Source organism: Leucopleurus acutus (assembly GCF_964270905.1).
Source record: "Leucopleurus acutus genome assembly, chromosome: 3".
NCBI lineage: Eukaryota > Metazoa > Chordata > Mammalia > Artiodactyla > Delphinidae > Leucopleurus > Leucopleurus acutus.
The window spans coordinates 145,934,367-145,954,599 of record NC_139145.1 but is presented as its reverse complement, the minus strand read 5'-3'; the positions used below and the strand labels follow the sequence as shown (position 1 = coordinate 145,954,599).

The 20,233-nt window shown below is 32.9% G+C and overlaps 1 protein-coding gene across 1 annotated transcript in view; it reads left to right on the top strand.

Moving 5' to 3' along the window:
• The window catches only part of NIPBL (NIPBL cohesin loading factor), a 190,643-nt gene that overhangs the window by 89,412 nt on the left and 80,998 nt on the right, over positions 1 to 20,233 (top strand). The window contains exons 9-10 of the mRNA XM_082836913.1: positions 2,557 to 3,183; positions 9,090 to 10,715. Of these exons, the coding sequence (XP_082693039.1) occupies positions 2,557 to 3,183; positions 9,090 to 10,715 (2,253 nt within the window). The remainder of the gene's footprint in view (positions 1 to 2,556; positions 3,184 to 9,089; positions 10,716 to 20,233) is intronic.

The window sequence follows — 20,233 nt, the reverse complement described above, 5'->3', positions numbered from 1 at the left end:
CTAATAATCCAGTGGTCTTTTCAAACCACAGTCTTTTTCATCTTTCTTAAATATTTGAAATTATTGATCAGCTTTCCCTAATCTTCACCCTCCCCCCCAAACTTATTTTATATTGAATCCACCTATTTTCCTCATCCTTTTTTCATTGATTTTTTTTTTCTTCAGTAGCTCTTTTCTCTGCTCTATCGTTTCTCAAGATTTCTGTCATTAGATTTTTAATCTTCCATTGTACTTTTTTCCTTGGCTATTTTACTCAGTTTTGGTAATAGCGTTTGTTACTTTTATGAACAGGGCCCCCAAATCAATGTCTTTTGCTTCCAGTCCTGTCTCCCAAGTTGTAATTTTTCATTTCCGGACAAAACCTCCTCATATCTAGCTGGTATTTCAAATTCATGTTCAAAATTGTACTCACTGTTCTTTCTGCCATTCCTGTTTCTCTTAATGCTATTCCAAATCCTGAATTATCTTTAAAGTCTTCTCTCACTTCTTAGGTAGTCATTTATCAGAATCTGGCCTGTTCTATGTTAATTACTTCACTAGATCTCTTACACCTACTTTCATCTCTGCTTATTAAAATCGTATTAATTCTTCAAATTCTAAGTTAAATGGGTGATCTTCTATTGACCCTTCCCTGGTTTCCCCAAGCCGTTAGTTTCTGTTTTTTCTAATAACTTATCCTGTACTATCTTATGGACGTGAATTTTATTTTATTTATCTTCAAATTCCCAAAGAACCTTGCGTGGTCTTCTGTGTATAATAGAGTCACAAAATTCTGAGTCCATGTTTGAACTATTTTTTAAAATACTTAAAACTAAGGTCTAATAATTGGAGTCATCCAAGTTTGTTGGAAGAGAATATTGTATCCACTTTAAAGAAGTAGCTTTTAATTAATTGCAATATAGCTGATAATAAATTTTATCTATCTGTGACAAATTCTAATTATAGCCGTCTAAAACATGGACTGGTCTGCCTCATTGTAAAGATTTTTTTTTCAGAGATTATATTCCAACTCTTTGATCAGGGATATTCTTCATGAGGTGAAAGTTGAACTTTTATGAGCCATTCTAATTCAATAATTAGAATTATGAGCCATTCTAATTCTATAATTCTGTGAATTTCCAGACATAGAAGTAACCCAGCTTCTGAAAGAGAGAACAACTTCCAGAGTAACTCTATTTGTACTTTAGGTGTCAAAGTTAGGTACATATCTCACAAGTATTTTCAGAGTAAGAAATAATCAGAGTGCCAGGGAGGAATAACAGTGGGATAGCTGGTTGCTCTAGATAACCAGACCATTTTTCCTCTAACTGTTGAGGATGGATAGGTGAGTGAATGGATGAATGGATTGTTAGGTGGATAGATAACTTTAGATAGAAAGAGAAGAAAACTTTAGGACAGTTAACCTCACGAACACATTAGTCATCAGAAGCCTCTATTTCTGTTCGTGAGGGGTTTTTCCAACTAGTTTTGAAGGTTGAATGCATCTTCAATTAGCCTAGTTTAATTTTTAGATAAATTGTTGGAATTTAAAGTTTGTTCTAAAATATATATAATGTGACATGTAAACTTTAAATAAAAAGGCAATATGACGTGTTATAATGTGTAAGATGTTATGGAAAACCCGAACGAACATTTTTTGGCCAACCATATATAAAGCACTTTTAGCTTGACTGATTTTTATAATTTCCTATGGGTTTTTTAAATTTTTATAATTAATTCAAAGAAATGTATATATTATTCAGATACAATTATACTTTTATTTCTGAAGCATATTGATGTAGTTCTTCCTCATTGACAACTTGTTAACTAGGAAAAATTTTCCCATTCGATTAGCTTACTTTTAACACTTCCTTATATCGTATAGTGTTTAATTTAATGGGATCTGGGCTGAAGATATTTTATTTGCTGGCCCTGCATATTTTTCTAATAAAAGGAGGATTAGCAAGCTGAAGAGAGTATGTGAATGATGTTAAGTGGAGGGAGAAAGAGAAGACCACATAAAGGTATAAATTAATACTTTACCACCAATTTTTTAAGTAAGTGAAGACTGATCATTGTAATTTTTCCCACTTCCTTTTTCTTATACCATTAAGTATTCCTGTGAGTGTACACCCTAGGATTATTTTTTTTATTTTTTTGTAATTTGACAGACTTATTTTTACTTTATACATGTCAGTTTTCTTAGATAATAAGTGAGAGAATAGAGATTATCATACCCAAAATATTTGTGTTGCATCTTTAGAAATAGTGAAGTCTTTGCCATTTTCAAGCTAAGTATTTATATTTTTTACGTGAAAAAAATAGAAATAATACTGGTCTGGAAGATGGAATACTCATATTTTAATTCAAACCTGGATCATCTGCCAGCAAGCAAAAAGACCATGGGGGACACATCTTTAGGCTTTCTTTTCATATTCTGTAAATAAGTAGCTTGGATGAGATAATTTAACATTTTTTCTAGTGGTACTGTATTGTCACTTATTTAATGTGTCTATCACATTGTCTGAAAATGTAAAACTAGCACAACTGTTCGTTCCTGTTGAATTGTTTTTCTAGGATCAAGACCACCTTTAATCCTACAGTCTCAGTCTCTACCTTGCTCATCACCTCGAGATGTTCCACCAGACATCTTGTTAGATTCTCCAGAAAGAAAACAAAAGAAGCAAAAGAAGATGAAATTAGGCAAGGATGAAAAAGACCAGAGTGAGAAAGCTGCAATGTATGATATCATTAGCTCTCCATCCAAGGACTCTACTAAACTTACATTAAGACTTTCTCGAGTAAGGTCTTCAGACATGGACCAGCAAGAGGATATGCTTTCTGGTATGGAAAATAGCAATGTTTCAGAAAATGATATTCCTTTTAATGTGCAGTACCCAGGACAGACTTCAAAAACACCCATTACTCCACAGGATGTAAACCGCCCACTAAATGCTGCTCAGTGTTTGTCGCAGCAAGAACAAACAGCATTCCTTCCAGCAAATCAAGTGCCTGTTTTACAGCAGAACACTTCAGTTGCTACAAAACAGCCCCAGACTTCTGTGGTACAGAATCAGCAACAGGTATCACAACAGGGACCTATATATGATGAAGTGGAATTGGATGCATTGGCTGAAATTGAGCGAATAGAGAGAGAATCGGCTATTGAAAGGGAGCGCTTTTCAAAAGAAGTTCAAGATAAAGGTAAAATAGTCTCATTACTACCACTTCATGCTCTTGGCAAATATTTAATTATAATGTCAAAAAAGTTTTTTAAAGTAACTCTTCTTTTTCTCATTATATTTTATAATTTTTAATGTTTCTCCTCAATTATGGTTTTATTACTAAAATGCTCGTCCCTCAGAAGTTAAAGCTTAATTTCATTTTTTATCTAAAACCACTATCTGAGATATGGTAATTCTATATAACACATCTGTCACCTATTATATACCAAGTGATTTTATCTGTGTTTGTCTACTAAAATGAACATAAGCATTTCTATATTACATGTGTTTTCCACAAGTTATGTTAATAGAATTTTGCATCTTTATCTTTTTTCTACCAAAACAAGGTTAACCGCTATAGAATTATTTTGAATCATTACATTTAAGAAAAGTTTGTATGTTTATTATGCGATTAGATTTTTCACTTAGTTTCTAATTCTGTCATCTCTTAATAAATGTGAAGGTTTTTTTAAGTAAAAAAATTAGGAAAGAATTTTAATATGAAATAGCAAACTTTAAGAATCAGGGATCTTTTGTTGGTGATTATGGTTAAGTGTTCTCTTTTGTCTGACTAGTGTATTAGGATGGGTTTTCAAGACACCTGTTCTATGAGTTTATGGGCTTTCTTTTTGTGCTTTATAAAAATTATAATCAAAGTAAGTTTTGTTAATTTCTTGATTATTTGGTGAACATTATGTATAAAATCTCTTAAATTTTTAGAGAGACTAATGAATCAGTGGTTGAAATTAGTAATTTATGAATTTGATGTCTCTACAGTAGACGCATATACATATTTGAACATTCAAAGCAAAGAATACTTTAATATTTAATTTTATAGTTAACTATTCTAGATTAATTTATAGTTCTTAGAGTTTCTATTTGGTCATTATAAAACAAAACTTCTTGATGTTGACTAGAGCTCATTTTTATCTATGATCTTGTTCATTATGTGACAGGATCATTTCTAGATAATTGTGTTCCTCTGCTGAGAAACATGCTGAAGATTCATACTATGTTTCCTGTCTATCATTTGTCTCTTTTTAATGTTACTGGAAAAACAGACTGTATTTGGTAATTGTTGTATTACAGTGTTTGCTAAGTGCGTAAATCACGGGTAGATGCAAATAAAGAGATTGCTAGAAATCTTCATTTTATTGGCTAGGGAACTGGTGTTGTTTTTTTGTTTTGTTTTTAACTAGCAAATCATGGACATTAAAGATGAAATAAAGTGTTGCTTGCCCTTTTTCTCTTTGCTTAGTAGTGTGGGATTTAGGAAATAACTCTATGTGTTCCAATATATATCTCTTCCTCTAACCTCTTATAAAAGTATACGCATGTCAAATGAAGAGAGCAATATTATTCAGCTGCTCTCAATAATATTAACCTTTCCAAAATTCCTGAGTCCTGTGACAGTTTTGCAGAAAACATATACAATTGTAATTTCTTGACCAAGAAATATTAGTTGCCTTGAGAACTGAACTTTTGCATGACGTTTTAATCTGTGTTTTGGAAAATTATATTCTTTAAAAGGAGTATAATCTTTTTTTAATGACCTGATTGTTGGTAGGAATGAAAGCAGAGGAAATGGTGAACTTTTTTTCTTACTTTTTTGAACTTTTACTCTGTCATATTTGTTAAAACCAAAGATTTTACTTATAAAAACTGAATGGAAATAAGGATAGTAAATAATGCTAATTGCATGTTAGCAAACTTATTTTAGACTACTAACTTTTCTTTGGGAGATTAAAACAAAATCGACAAACAGCATCATACTGTTCTTCCTGACACTTGTTATGTATATTTTAATTTTAATTATCAGTTTTCTCTGTAATCTCTGATGGTGTGACTATAACAAAGATAATTGAAAAGTTGAGTGAGCAAAGTTGACTTACAATTTTGAAACAATGTAATTTGACTTACAGAGGTATCTGGTTCTATGAAGATTTAAGGGAAAAGATGAACTATCTGATTTTCAGTTTGATTTAGATGGTTTTTCCAAATTGGTTATGCTGATTTGGCCGACCTCATATTAGTGCTGTCATCTCTAAATTGCCTTCTGACAGCTTTATTTGAAAGCCTTTGGAATTTTAGGTACCAGCTAACATTTGTATCTTGTCATTTTATATTCAACTTCTGCATTGTATGATGAGATAGTGTTTTATATATAAGCAGTTATCTTGAGATTTTGGAAAGATTAAAGGGTTGGTATGTTGCTCTAAGTTTGTAGGTGAGGTCATAAATAAAAGTAAAGTTTTCTGAAGTGGTAGTCTTACAGTTGGCCCTTGAGAGACGAAATACTTCTTTGAAATGAATTTATCACTAGTTACCACTACATTTTAGAACTACTGTATATTGTAAAATTGATATTTACTGTATTCTAAAGTTTGACACTGAGTACTTTTTTATAACTATTTTATTGCTGGTAGCAAGGAGCAAACAAGACTACTTGTGTGGTATACATGGTTCTACTGAGTGCTCTGCTCTAGTTTCTGAGCTTGTTTCCCATTATATTCATTTGTTACGAATGAATGAAGCGTTCCCCTCAATAGACCATAAATCAAAAACCTGTACCTTGTAAATAGATTAGAAAGTTTGGCAAACATGGTTGTTTGATAACTATGGAATTCAGGAAAAGAGATAGAATACTCTTAGAAATATTTTACACAGGCTGTGGTATAACCTAATACACCTCTGTTGCACACACAGAAGACACTTTTCTGGCTGCTAGATATTTATGTTCCTTTGGCCTGTTCTCTCTTCTTTGGAGAGATTTATATACACTGATAGGTTAATTCTGTGCAACCTAATATTTTATAATATTCCTGAAGGACCTTCTTCTCAGTCTTTTGCTCAAACTTTTAACATCTGTAATTACATAAATTAATTTCAAAAGGCTCTTTTTCTTTGCTTCTGGGATGAGCTGTCATAGACATTAATATCTCCATGTGCTGAAAATTCCTGCTTTCTCTTGTTTAAGAGGGGGTTTCTTTGTTCATCTTTGCCTGTTTCATCTTTTCCCAAGGTCCACTTTCCATGTTAGCAAGTATAAGGAATGGTCTAGCTTCACTAATGTTTTTTATGATGTTAAAATATTCTTGCACTGTAACCCTGATTAGAAGTAAATTATTATCTATTGTCATTTGGAATAAGAGACTGGGATTTGGGACAGGAATAGGACAATTAGTCACTTAGCCTGTACTGTGGTTTAGGTATGGGACTTTTTCATTTTTTAAAATTGGCTATTGTGTGTACAGTTGTTCTGCTTTTTGCTTTAAGTGTTTTCATTTATCACTTGTAGATTTAGGCAAGTGATATAGTTTGTTTCGTACAAGCACAATTGAGTTCACAATTTCTTTAAGGGCCAGATATTATTTTCAAAATACCAGTATCAAGATGACAAGTGTTGTTGGTCTTAAAATTATATCTTTTTGTATGCATTTTCTTCAGGAACACCTGTATTTTGATAGCTAATTTTATGGCTCCCAGTGCTTTAGAGGGCTTACAGGTAATAGTGTCCCAAATATTAAAATTATTCTTCATAGAGATGGCTTTCCATCATTAGGTGAAGATTATTATATAATGAAGACTGATAACAAAAGTGAATAGACAAAAGTGGCCTGTGCTGATTCAGAGCCACTTTACAGGAATAAGTTCGTGGTGGAACTGAATCAGATGAAGTGAATCAGAACCTGCATGTTCTTAACGTATCCAGGAGTTCTTGCAGCAGTAATGTAATTTTTCCAGGTTTTACAGAACAGGTGTAGTACCTTTCAATAGTTGAAAAATTTGAACTTTGTATTTAGCAATATTTTATGCATAGTAGAGAAAATTATAAGATCTTCCCCAATCTTCATACACCACTCATGTGCAAATGCTTTTCATGTTTTTATTATAAATAATCATAGTATCTATAAAGATAACTAAATCGAACATGATAATTTCTTTGAAATTAAACACTTTGCTAAATTTCCATTTTAATAATGAAAGATAAATTAGAATGAGGTTAATGATCTATTAATTATTAAGTATTTTGTAATCTTTTAAAATTTAGCCTTCAAGTTATTTTAATGTTCTTCTGAAAGACAGATTGTTCATATTTATAGGATGAGCCACAGATCTCTTAAGAGAGATCTTCAGATGCCTGAGATCTATGTTATTAATAGTTCTTAAGTATGCTTAGGTTACCATTTTAATGACTTTCATGAAGCATATTTCATTGAAAAATATAAAAATCTTAGATTAGATTATACTATTTAAATTTCTAGATCCTTAAAATTTTTTTCTAAATGCTTATCATAGAAGTTTAAGGGATAAGTATAAGGTTACAAGCATCCTGTTTTTGAGGTAATAATTATTTGGTGTGCCCATTGGCAAGATATAAAGATGATTTTGTGTGGCAGAACATTCAAAAGCAAAATTCTATAAATTAGTGTTCTAAGTGCTTTTTTCTTAGGTATTGATGCAGAAAGCTTCATATAAGTTCTTACCAGGTTAGTTTTAACTAGGGAAAACAGTTTAATGATAATATACTTTATTATTATCATCGTGTAGTTATTTCGCAAGTGGAGTATATGTGATGATAGATTTGACTTCTGAATTACTGAAAAAGCAGAATGGCTTAGTTCTTCAAAAAATTACTGGCAAATATCTGAAGTAAATTTTAGTAATATTTGATTAGATTGTAAGCTGTAAGGGACTGCTACTTCTCACTTTCAAAACAAAATGATGAAACTTTGGTGTATAAAAGCATCATTACTATTAAAAACATTTTTTTCAGAACTTGGTTCCCTAATATTAAGGGGCTGTTTTTAGTGGTCATTTTGACTTTTCACCTTGTGATCTTTTCCTTAAGTGATACTGTATCACATTAATGAATAGTATAAGAAAATCTAAAGATTCTCCTGAATAATAAAAAAGATTAAAAATAACTTTTAAAACAGCCAGGCAATTCAGCAAGTATCATTAAAGCAGGCAAAGTCTCAGGGTGCTATAATGTTATAGTTATATATCATGTTATGATTCCCAAGACCTAATTGGAAATTCAATTTATAGAATTGGAAATTCAGTTTATAGAAAATGACCTAGGAGCCTCTTGAGTCAAGTGGAATCATGCACAGAAATACATAGCTGTTAAAAATACCATGACATTTTATTATAGTGGTAGATTTGTGTTTGTGTGTATTTTTGTCTTTAAATTGCACATAAATACTGTAAATAATTTCTTCTTAAGCCAGTATATAGACCCCTAGAACTTTATGTTGAAGAGCTGAAGCATTTTTCTTCAGTTGAAGTTGCTTAAGAAAGATAGCATTTATCTAAAAAGTTCTTATTATAATGCTTCTCATTTTTATAATTATGTTTCCTTGTCTAAAGATACTTCTAACTGTGTGTTAGCTTTTAAATTCCATTTGTGCTGTTGACACCTTGAAGAATTTGAATCCTGGATCAAAGGTTAATAACAAACTATTAAATTCTTTTTTTTTTTCTTACTCTCCTCATTTACCTATTTTCCAGTGGCATGATTTCTATTTTCTTTTGAGTTTTATTCTTTTCCATACTTCTCTTACATGTGACAAAAGCACCCTGTTTTGTATGTTGGCAAATTTGGGGCTCTTTGTAGTTTTTATTCAGTTAGCAGTTTAAATGATCTTTATACTATACTTGTTAATATTTATTGAGGTACAGCAAGCATGAATATTTCCTCAAACATTGGTTTAAAAGTATTATGCCATTCGTGCCTACTATTTTATATATGTGTATTGACATTTGCATTCACCACATTTTTAAAAAATGTGACTTTAAAAAATAGTCAAAGTCCATATGGTTTTTAATAAGATAAGAATATATGTCTATTACTGATACTGAATATTTATCTTTGAATTTCAGATAAGCCTTTGAAAAAAAGAAAACAAGATTCTTACCCACAGGAGGCTGGGGGTGCTACAGGAGGTAATAGACCAGCTTCTCAGGAGACGGGTTCTACGGGAAATGGGTCAAGGCCAGCATTAATGGTTAGCATTGATCTTCATCAGGCAGGAAGAGTGGACTCTCAGGCCTCTGTAACTCAGGATTCAGACTCCATAAAAAAGCCTGAAGAAATCAAACAATGTAATGATGCACCTATTTCTGTTCTTCAGGAAGATATTATTGGAAATCTTAAATCTACACCAGAAAACCATCCTGAGACTCCTAAAAAAAAGTCTGATCCTGAGCTTTTAAAGAGTGAAGCGAAACAAAACGAAAGTAGATTGGCAGAGTCTAAACCAAATGAAAACAGATTGGTAGAGACAAAATCTAGTGAAAGTAAGATAGAAACTAAAATTGAGGTACAAACAGAAGAACCTAAACAGAATGAGAACAGAATGATCGAATCCAGACAAAATGAGAGCACCACAGCCGAGCCTAAACAGAATGAAAACAGAGTGTCTGACACAAAGTTAAATGACAACAAACAAAATAATGGCAGATCAGAAACAACAAAGTCAAGACCCGAAACCCCAAAGCAAAAGGGTGAAAACCGACCTGAAACTCCAAAACAAAAGAGTGATGGGCATCCTGAAACCCCAAAACAAAAGGGTGATGGACGGCCTGAAACTCCAAAGCAGAAAGGTGAGGGCCGACCTGAAACTCCAAAGCAAAAAACTGAAGGTCGGCCTGAAACACCAAAACATAGGCATGAAAATAGGAGGGATTCTGGAAAGCCATCAACAGAGAAAAAACCTGAAGTGTCTAAACATAAACAGGACATTAAATCTGATTCACCTCGGTTAAAATCAGAAAGAGCTGAAGCCTTAAAGCAGAGACCTGATGGGCGATCTATTTCTGAGTCACTAAGACGTGACCATGATAGTAAACAAAAGTCAGATGACAGGAGTGAATCTGAACGACATCGGGGGGATCAATCTAGGGTTCGAAGACCAGAAACATTGAGATCCTCTAGTAGAAATGAACATGGCATTAAATCTGATGGTTCAAAACCTGATAAAATGGAAAGAAAACACAGACATGAATCAGGGGACTCACGGGAAAGACCATCTTCTGGGGAGCAGAAAGCAAGACCTGACAGTCCTCGTGTTAAACAAGGAGATTCTAATAAATCAAGACCTGATAAGCCTGGTTTTAAATCACCAAATAGTAAAGAGGACAAAAGGACAGAGGGTAACAAGAGTAAAGTAGACAGTAATAAAACACACCCTGACAATAAGGCAGAATTTCCAAGTTATTTGTTGGGGGGCAGGTCTGGTGCATTGAAAAATTTTGTCATTCCAAAAATCAAGAGGGATAAAGATGGCAATATTACTCAGGAGACAAAGAAAATGGAAATGAAAGGAGAGCAGAAAGACAAAGTAGAAAAAATGGGATTAGTTGAAGATCTAAATAAAGGAGCTAAGCCTGTAGTAGTCCTGCAAAAACTGTCTTTGGATGATGTTCAGAAACTTATTAAAGATAGAGAGGATAAATCAAGAAGTTCCCTTAAACCTATCAAGAATAAACCATCAAAGTCAAATAAAGGTAAGAATACTTACTCTGATGTCATCTGTGTTCTAGTGAGTTTTCTTTTAAGTTTTAGGGTTACTATGGATAAAAAAAATGGAAATTTACAAAAATTGAAACACTACTGCATGGAAAGAACAATATAAAACAACAGTGAAATTATTTGCCGTAATAATAGATAAAAAGTTCTCATTGAAAATTCTTTTTCTCCCACCCCTACTACTCACCGTAGTCGTGATTTTTACTGTTGGTTCACAGAGAAGAGTTCCTTTTGCTGTTTAATTATTTCAGTATTTTTGAAAGTTGCTTGCTAATCAAGTGAATGATTTGAATGGATGACTGAAATAGATGTATTTAACAACTTTTTAAAAAGTTATTTTGACTGTAGAGAGAATCCATTCTCTATAATTAGGTAATAAATTGACTGAGTTTTAATTTCTAAAGTCTCAGTAAAGCTATGTGGTATAAAAAACTCAACATTATAAATTCTTTTAAGAATATTAAGTGTCTCTTAATATTGTTTTCTCACAGATCTGTCTCTGAGTTAATTACTGATGAATAGTTTGAATGTATATAGTTTAGAAAGTTATATAAAAGGTTATTTCATCTTTTTGTGGAGGAGGTGATTAGTTATGAATGTTTCATTTTTTAAAATATGTAGTTTTACCCTTTTCTGTGGAAGAGTAATAGGGAATGGTAGTTACCTCTTAAATTGGGTTAAATCATCAGTTTTAAAGGTTTTTTGGTATTTTTATTTGTTTGGTTTTTTTTTGTTTTGTTTTGTTTTGGGGGTTTTTTGTGGGTTTTTTTCTCATGGTTCTGAGTTAAATTCTCTGGTTACATAAATAGTATTGTTTCCAGGAGGAAAAAAAAGTCTTAAGTGCTGAGAATACAGTGGCAGTTTGTATAGAAAATATTATTTTGTGTTCTTTTGTATACTATATTTTTATATATGTATATATAAAATTTAATGATGCTGTGTGGTAAGACCTGTTTAGCCCGTGCAATATAAATAGATTGGGATATAGTTTTTAAGGCAACAGAGGTGATAGTTTATTTGATTTTTAAATTCATATTCTATGAAAGAAGTTCATTAAGAACTTAGATTTATACTTATTAACAAATACATGAGGGGCTTCCCTGGTGGCACAGTGGTTGAGAGTCCGCCTGCCGATGCAGGGGACACGGGTTCGTGCCCCGGTCCGGGAAGATCCCACATGCCGCGGAGCGGTTGGGCCCATAAGCCATGGCCGCTGAGCCTGCACGTCCGGCGCCTGTGCTCCGCAACGGGAGAGGCCACAACAGTGAGAGGCCAGCGTACCGCAAAAAAACAAAAAAAAAAACCCAAAAAAAAAAAAAAACAAATACATGAAACTCTAGAGTTGTGATGTCCAATATGACAGTCACTAGCCTCTTTAGGCTATTAAGTTTAAACTATATACAATTTAAAATTTATATTTTCAGTAGCAACATGTGACGTGTTTACCTTATTAACACAGAGAGAGAACATTTGCATCATCACAGAAAGTTGTGTAACTGCACTTAATGTATTAGGAGATACAGAAGGTGTATTGGTTATTAGTTTTGTAAAATGCCGTTGTACCTTCTCTATCAAAAAAAGTTCGTTGAAAACAGTATTACTACTAAGAACTGTATTCGAATAAATAACGTGTCACGACTAATCTGTTTTTATTCTTGTCTTCTCAAACGTATACTTTCTCACTGTTAATTTATTTGGTTTTGTCTTTCAAAAATGAAAAAAGATTGCCTCTGAATCACTAATATTTGTACTATTTTAGTGAAGCTTTCAGATTTTAAATTACGGCTGTCAGATCTATAAAAATTAATTAAGATTTTAGCTTTAATTAATAGTCTTTAGTATTTAACTTGAATGCATCTTTTCAGAATCGTTTAGGTAAAAGAGCTTGTTAGAATGTAGTAGCTTGCACTAGAATTGTTGTCTTTTAGATAAAGATTGTCTTTATTAATTTTCACTGAAAGTTTGGAAGTGGCTTATATATATAAACTAAAGAGTATAAGTTATACAACTTTAGAAGAGTCAGATGGAAAGATGGAAAGTGGTACCCTCTTGTCCCCTTGATCTAGACCATCTTTTTCTCCCCTGCCCTCTGTCAGCTTATTTATGCCAGCCTTGCTTTTCTAAACTCTGTTCTAACAAAGAATCCTTATAGCTGAATATCAAGAAATGAATATAGCTCCTAATTAGTAACTGCTGTATTATTTCTCCTGGTTTTTTCCACATGTAATTTCATTGCTTGTGAATACAAAGTTTTTAGTACTAATCCAGTGTTTTTCCTAAATATACCTTTTAACACAAATGTATATACTTGATATGTTGATGTTAGTGAGTAACTAATCTGGGTGTGTCTGCCTGTTAGAGTATGGTGTTTGTGTGTATGCATGTGCATGTATGTATATACACACACATATATCAATATATATGCAACTATATTAAGTGAACCTTTTCATCAATGCTTAGGTTCATTTCGGGATCCCGTGTAGATATCTTTTTGGCTTTATTTATACCATAGAATTAATATCTGCTTTTCAGCAATGTACTAATTTTGCTTTTATTTTAGATCTCTGCTACTAAGTTAACAATAGCAGAGGTATATAATTGTGGACTTTTTAAATTACATGCATAGGAAGGCCAGTTGTGGATTACTGACGCTTTGTAGTACACATTACTTGGTATTTTCTTCAGAGAGTCACAGAAAATCACATATTCTGACATATTGGTGTTTTCTAAGTAAAAACTGAATATTGCTGGGATACTTTTTTGTTGATCCTTAGGGCCAGAATTCTTGGTAGGTTTTCCTTTCTTGGAAGAGCCATAAAATTTCATCTGATACCCATATTTAAAATAGCCATCCTTTAGGGTAATTTTAAATTCCTTGAATATGCTTTAAGCTGGTAAATTTTGAATGGTAGAGGTATAGGTTTATGACTCCCAGTATAGGTTACTTACTTTTGTCTGTTGTGTGAACTTATTAAATGTAAAGTGACATTGTTACATTTAATTTTATTTCTGTGGGGATCTGTGTATGCCCTAGTACCTAGCATAATACCTAGTACGTAAAAAGAGCATATTGGGCTTCCCTGGTGGCGCAGTGGTTGAGAGTCTGCCTGCTGATGGAGGGGACATGGGTTCGTTCCCCAGTCCGGGAAGATCCCACATGCCGCGGAGCGGCTGGGCCCGTGAGCCATGGCCGCTGAGCCTGCGCGTCCGGAGCCTGTGCTCCGCAACGGGAGAGGCCACAACAGTGAGAGGCCCGCATACCGCAAAAAAAAAAAGAGCATATTAAATGCCTGTTTAATGAATAGACTGTATTGCTACCATGTTAGAAAAGGCTTTTGTGTGCAGATTAAAATTGTATATGTATCTTTTATGTTCCCACCTGTAGATCCTAGCTCAAAAGCTACATAATTTTCAGCTGTTCCCTGAACTTTGTAATACCTCTTTCCACCCTGTCAACTACTAGTTTTTGTTAAGCTCCAAAGGATACCTACTCATATTCATGTCTGTTTAATTTATTCTTTACCTTTATTTTGCTCTATAGCTGTTACAAGATTGGCTCAGAATCCATTCTGTTCTGATTTCCTGGGGCTGTTATCTTCCCAGTCTTTTTACCATCACCTTGTTTCTTCCTTGCCAAGGGGAGATGGGAGTGGAGAACCAACATAACCTTTGTAAAAACTTTAAATTAAAAAAAAATCTTCTATCTATTAAAATATACTTCAAGCAGTATACTAAATGCAAAAATAATGTCTTTATGGTTAAAATATTTTTACTTAAAATATTATCCTAATATACCCTAATGTACAGTATGTCTCCAAATTAAAATATAAACTTATACCATCTTTAAGTCTGGGCATGATCATTAACTAATTTGCAGTATGTGTTGCTAACAGTATATTATTTGTAATTACACACCATAACAATTTGATTTTGGTTTTTTACAATTCCTGAGTGTCTCAAAATACCTAAGCTTTATATCCAAGGAAATCACTTTTTCTTCTTCCTCCCCTTACTTCCTTCTTAATAGTGTATTGTTTTCCATCATTTGCACTTACTGCTTTCAAGAATATAACATACCATCTGTTATTGGAGATCATGGCCTTTAAACTAAAAAGTTATCTAACAGCTCTAATAGTCAATAATGTTTAAAATACAGTGCTCATTTGATTAGTTAATGATTGCAGTCATTATTAGAGGCAGTTATTTCACCTCAGTTACTACTGTAGTAAAATGTTGGTCACTAAAATTAGTTTTTGCCTTTTATGTAGCATTCATATTTTATGTAGTATTGGATTGTGTTTAGGACTCTAGGCTTCGTAAGTCTGAGAGAAAGTACTGTTTCTGAGAGTGAATTTTTGGCATAGTTTATGAATTCCTAAATTGAGAAATCCTCAGTAAAGTAGTTATGATTATAATATTCAAAATCCTTAATTATGCTACAGTAGAAATTTACTTTTGCTCATTTGAACAATATATAAAATACTTTTCTAAAAAAATAAAACTTTTAGTTTCCGTAAAGACTTTATCATTAGTTATATCTTTAGGAAGTTTTTGGAGAGTATTTATTACAGAAGTTGGCATAATACACACTTGACTTGTGATTTTAGAGCAATACTTTGAAAAATTTTGTCCATGATTTCTATTTATAGAATTTCTCTGGTTCAGATATTACTCAGTAGATAATTGATATAACTATTGATTTAAAGAGATTCATTAAGTAGAATTTTTTCATAAAAATTAAATGTATTGAAGTTTGCTAGCAGTGTTCTCTTTCCTTCCCATTCATTATCTCAGGCCAGCTAAGGTCATAGCTTCTATAAGGTTTTCTTATCTGTAGAAATAGATATATGGTTGAAGGGTGAGAGAAAACAAATGATTAATTCTAAGAGAACCCTCTACTGTTTATGAAGAAATACACATTACTCCAACATACTGAATTCTCTCATTCTAAAAAATGTTTTTGAAACCCACCCCTACAAGAGCGTGGTACAGATATTAAGATAATGAATACCTACTTGATAACTGTAACATTGTATGTATATCATAGTATTATATTAAATAGTTAATATATTTTAATATTATTGTATATAGTATAATACAGTATGTTATAATACATATTATAATGTATTATAGTATATCAAGTAGGTATTCATTATCTTAATATCTGTATCAAGTTCTCGTATGGAGAGGTTTTCAGTAGTTTTTTTAAGAATTCAGTATGTTAGAGTAATATATATTAGAGTTAACAGTATATGCTGTACTATACTATGATATAATATGATACAATATAATATGAATTTTTAAATATGGATCTTCTTCTGCACCTACAAAAAAATAGCATTCTTTGACTACTGACATGCTAACTTTTGACAATTCCGTTAAGCCCATTATACATTGTAGTTCAAAGAGCACTGGAATCAGAGCCTTCAACAAATCATAGCCTTTCAAAGCTCTGATTCAGAGTTCATTCACTTTTAAAATAGAGGAACCAGTTTTTTTCCTACTTTGTGCAGTTATGAAGACCAAAGTGAATCTTATAGTCAGAGCTAAAATTTGTCTAGTTTTTTTATATAAAGAAATGTAGTCATCCCTTTTTTTTTTTTTTGCATTACACGGTCCTCTCACTGTTGTGGCCTCTCTCGTTGCGGAGCACAGGCTCTGGACGCACAGGCTCAGCGGCCATGGCTCACGGGCCCAGCCGCTCCGCGGCATGTGGGATCTTCCTGGACCGGGGCACGAACCCATGTCCCCTGCATCGGCAGGCGGACTCTCAAACACTGCACCACCAGGGAAGCCCCAGTTATCCCATTTTTAATTGAATTTATCTAATGAAGTAATTTTTTAAGATAAGTCTCACTTGTGTATACATACTTTATATTCAGTGTATATCTGAAAACATTGCTGCCATCATTTATTTCATTCCAGTTTTATTGAGATAAAATTAACATATAACGTTGTTTTAGTTTAAGGTATATAAAATAATGATTTGATATACAGTCATCTCTCGGTATCCACAGGGAGTTGGTTCCAGGACCCCTCACAGATGCTTTCAGGTCCCTATATAAAATGGTATCATACAGTCAACTCTTTGTATCCGCAGGTTCCCCATCCGCAGATATGAAGGGCTGACAATACGTATTTATTGTGAAATGATTACCACAGTAAGTTTAGTTAACATCCATCATCTCATGCTGTACATTGTATTCCCAGAACTTATTTATCTTATAACTGGAAGTTTTTACCTTTTGACTGCCTTTACCCATTTCATCCACCTCCTACAGATTGCAAAGATCAATCTGTTCTTTGCTTCTGTGAATTCTGTTTTTGTTAGATTCTACGTATAAGTGAGATCATACAGTATTTGTCTTTCTCTCTCTAACTTATTTATCTGTCTTAGCATAATGCCATCAGAGTCCACCCATGTTGTTGCAAATGGCAGGATTAACTTCTTTTTTTGGTTGAGTAATATCCCATTGTGTCTATATGCCACATTTTCTTTATTCACCCATCAATGAGCTAAACAACTTAGGTTTTTTTCCCATGTCTTGGCTATTACAAATACTGCTACAGTGAAAATGGAAGTGCAGATATCTTTGAGATAATGGTTCCATTTCCTTCAGATATATAACCAAAAGTAGAATTGCCCAATCATATGGTAGTTCTATTTTTAATTTTTTAAGGAACCTCCATACTGTTTTCCATAATAGCTGTACCCATTTACATTCCCACCAGCAGTACATAAGGGTTCCCTTTTGTCCACATTCTCATCAACACTTATCTGTTGTCATTTTCATAATAACCATTCTAACAGGTGTGAGGTGATATCTCATGGTTTTGATTTTCATTTCCCTCATGATTAGTGATATTGAGCACCTTTTCATATACTTGTTGGCCATCTGTATGTCTACTTTGGAAAAATGTCTGTTCAGATCCTCTGCCCATTTTTTAATTGGATTGTTTGGTTACTTTACGTATTGAGTTGTATGAGTTCTTCATATGTTTTAGATATTAGCCCCTTATCAGACATTGGATTTGCAAATGTTTTCTCCTATTCAGTAGGTTGCCTTGTTTTGTTGATGGTTTCCTTTGCTATGCAAAAGCTTTTTAGTTTGATGTAGTCCCATTTGTTTATTTTTGCTTTTGTTGTCTTGCTTTTGGTAAAAATCATTGCCAGGACCAATGTCAAGGAGCTTACCGCCTGTTTTCTTCTAGGAATTTCATTGTTTTGGGTCTTACATTCAAGTCTTTAATCAATTTTGAGTTGATTTTTGTGTATGGTGTAAGATAGCTGTCCAGTTTCATTTTTTTGCATGTGGCTGTCCAGTTTTTCCAACACGATTTAATGAAGTGACTATCATTTTCCCATTGAATATTCTTGGTGCCTTTTTGGTAAATTAATTGAACATATGTGCATGAGTTTATTTCTGGACTCTCTGTTCTCTTCCATTGATCTATGTCTCTGTTTTTATGCCAACACCATACCACTTAAATTGCTGTATCTTTGTAATATAGTTTGAAATCAGTAAGTGTGGTGCCCCCAGCTTTGTTCTTCTTTCTCAAGATTGCTTTACTCTTTGTCTGTTTTGTGGTTCTACACAAATTTTAGGATTGTTTGTTCTATTTCTCTGAAAAATGCCATTGGAATTTTGATAGGGATTGCATTGCATTGAATCTGTAGATTGCTTTGGGTGGTATGGACATTTTAACAATATTAATTCTTCCAGTCCATGAGGATGGAATATTTTTCCATTTATTTGTATCTTCTTCAGTTTCTTTCATCAACTATGCCTTACAGTTTTCAGTATACAGATCTTTCACCTCCTTGGTTAAGTTTATTCCTAGATGTTTTATTCTTTTTGATGAAGTTATAAATGAAATTATCTTAATTTCTCTTTTTGGAAGTTTGTTAGTGTATCAAAAAAGAACTGAATTTTGTATATTGAATTTGTATCCTGCAAATTTACTGAATTTGTTTATTAGTTCTATCAGTTGTGGTATAGTCTTTAGGGTTTTCTGTGTATAATAACATGTCATCTGCAAATAGTGACAGTTTTACTTCTTCCTTTCTGATTTGGATGCCTTTTATTTCTTTTTCTTGCCTAGTTGCTCTGTCTAGGACTTTCAGTACTATGTTGAATAAAAGTGGCAAGAGTGGCCATCCTTATCTTGTTCCTGATCTTAGAATGAAAACTTTCATCTTTTCACCATTGAGTATAATGTTAGCTGTGGGCTTGTCATATGTGGCCTTTATAATGTTGATGTACATTCCCTCTGTACCCATTTTGTTGAGAGTTTTTATTGTGAATGGATGTTGAATTTTGTCAAATTTTTTTTATGCATCTATTGAGATAATCATGATTTTTATCCTCACTTTGTTAACGTGGTGTATCATTGATTGATTTGTGGATGTTGAACCTTCCTTGCATCCCTGCAATAAATCACATTTGATCATGGTATGTGATCTTTTTATTGCTAATATTTTGTTGAGGACTTCTGGATCTCTGTTCATCAGGGATATTGCCCTGTAATTTTTCTTTTCTTGTAGTGCCCTTGTCTGATTTTGGTATAGGGGAATGCTGGCTTTGTAAAATGAGCTTGGAGCTGTTTCCTCCTCTTCTATTTTTAGAAGAGTTTGAGAAGAATTGGTTATTAATTCTTCTTTAAATGTGTGGTAGAATTCACCAGGGAAGTCATATGTCCTGGGGTTTTCTTTGTTGGGAGGTTTTTGGGACCAGTCACCTAGTAATTGGTCTGTTCAGATTTTCTATATCTTCATGATTTAATCTTGGTAGATTATATGTTTGTAGGAATTTATTCATTCTTTTGGTTGTCCAATTTGTTGGTGTATAATTGTTCATAGTAGTCTCTTACAGTCCTTTGTATTTGTGTGGTATCAGTTGTAATGTCTCCCCTTTCATTTTTAATTTTATTTGAGTCTTCTTTTTTTTTCTTGGTAAGCATACCTAAAGGCTTGTCTACTTTGTTTATCTTTTCAAAAATCCAAGTCTTACTTTCATTGATCTTTGCTATTCTCTTTTTAGTCTCATTTTTGTTTATTTCTGCCATGGTGTTTGTTGTTTCCTTCCTTCTTCTACTAACTTTGGGCTTAGTTTATTCTTCTTTTTCTACTTTATTCTTCTTTTTCTACTTTATTCTTCTTTTTCTAGTTCCTTGAAGCAAGTTAGGTTGTGCTTCTGTCATTTCTTTTTCTCACTGTGTATATATATTAAGGAAAGGATCTTATGATCCCTGCTCCTAGTTTCTATATTAGGTAATAGTAAATTGTCATTTACATAAAAAACTTCTAAAATAAAATGTTTCCTTTTGTAGTTCTTCCTCATGGTAATTTGACAACTGCACAATATCAAAACCATGATGCTTAAAACAAGAGTTTTCTTAAAATCTTTTCTTGTGCATTCTTCATTTGTAACAGTGTTCTTTCAGTTGCTTTAAACCAACTCCTTGGTATTTTGTCTTCATTAAATAAACCAATTTG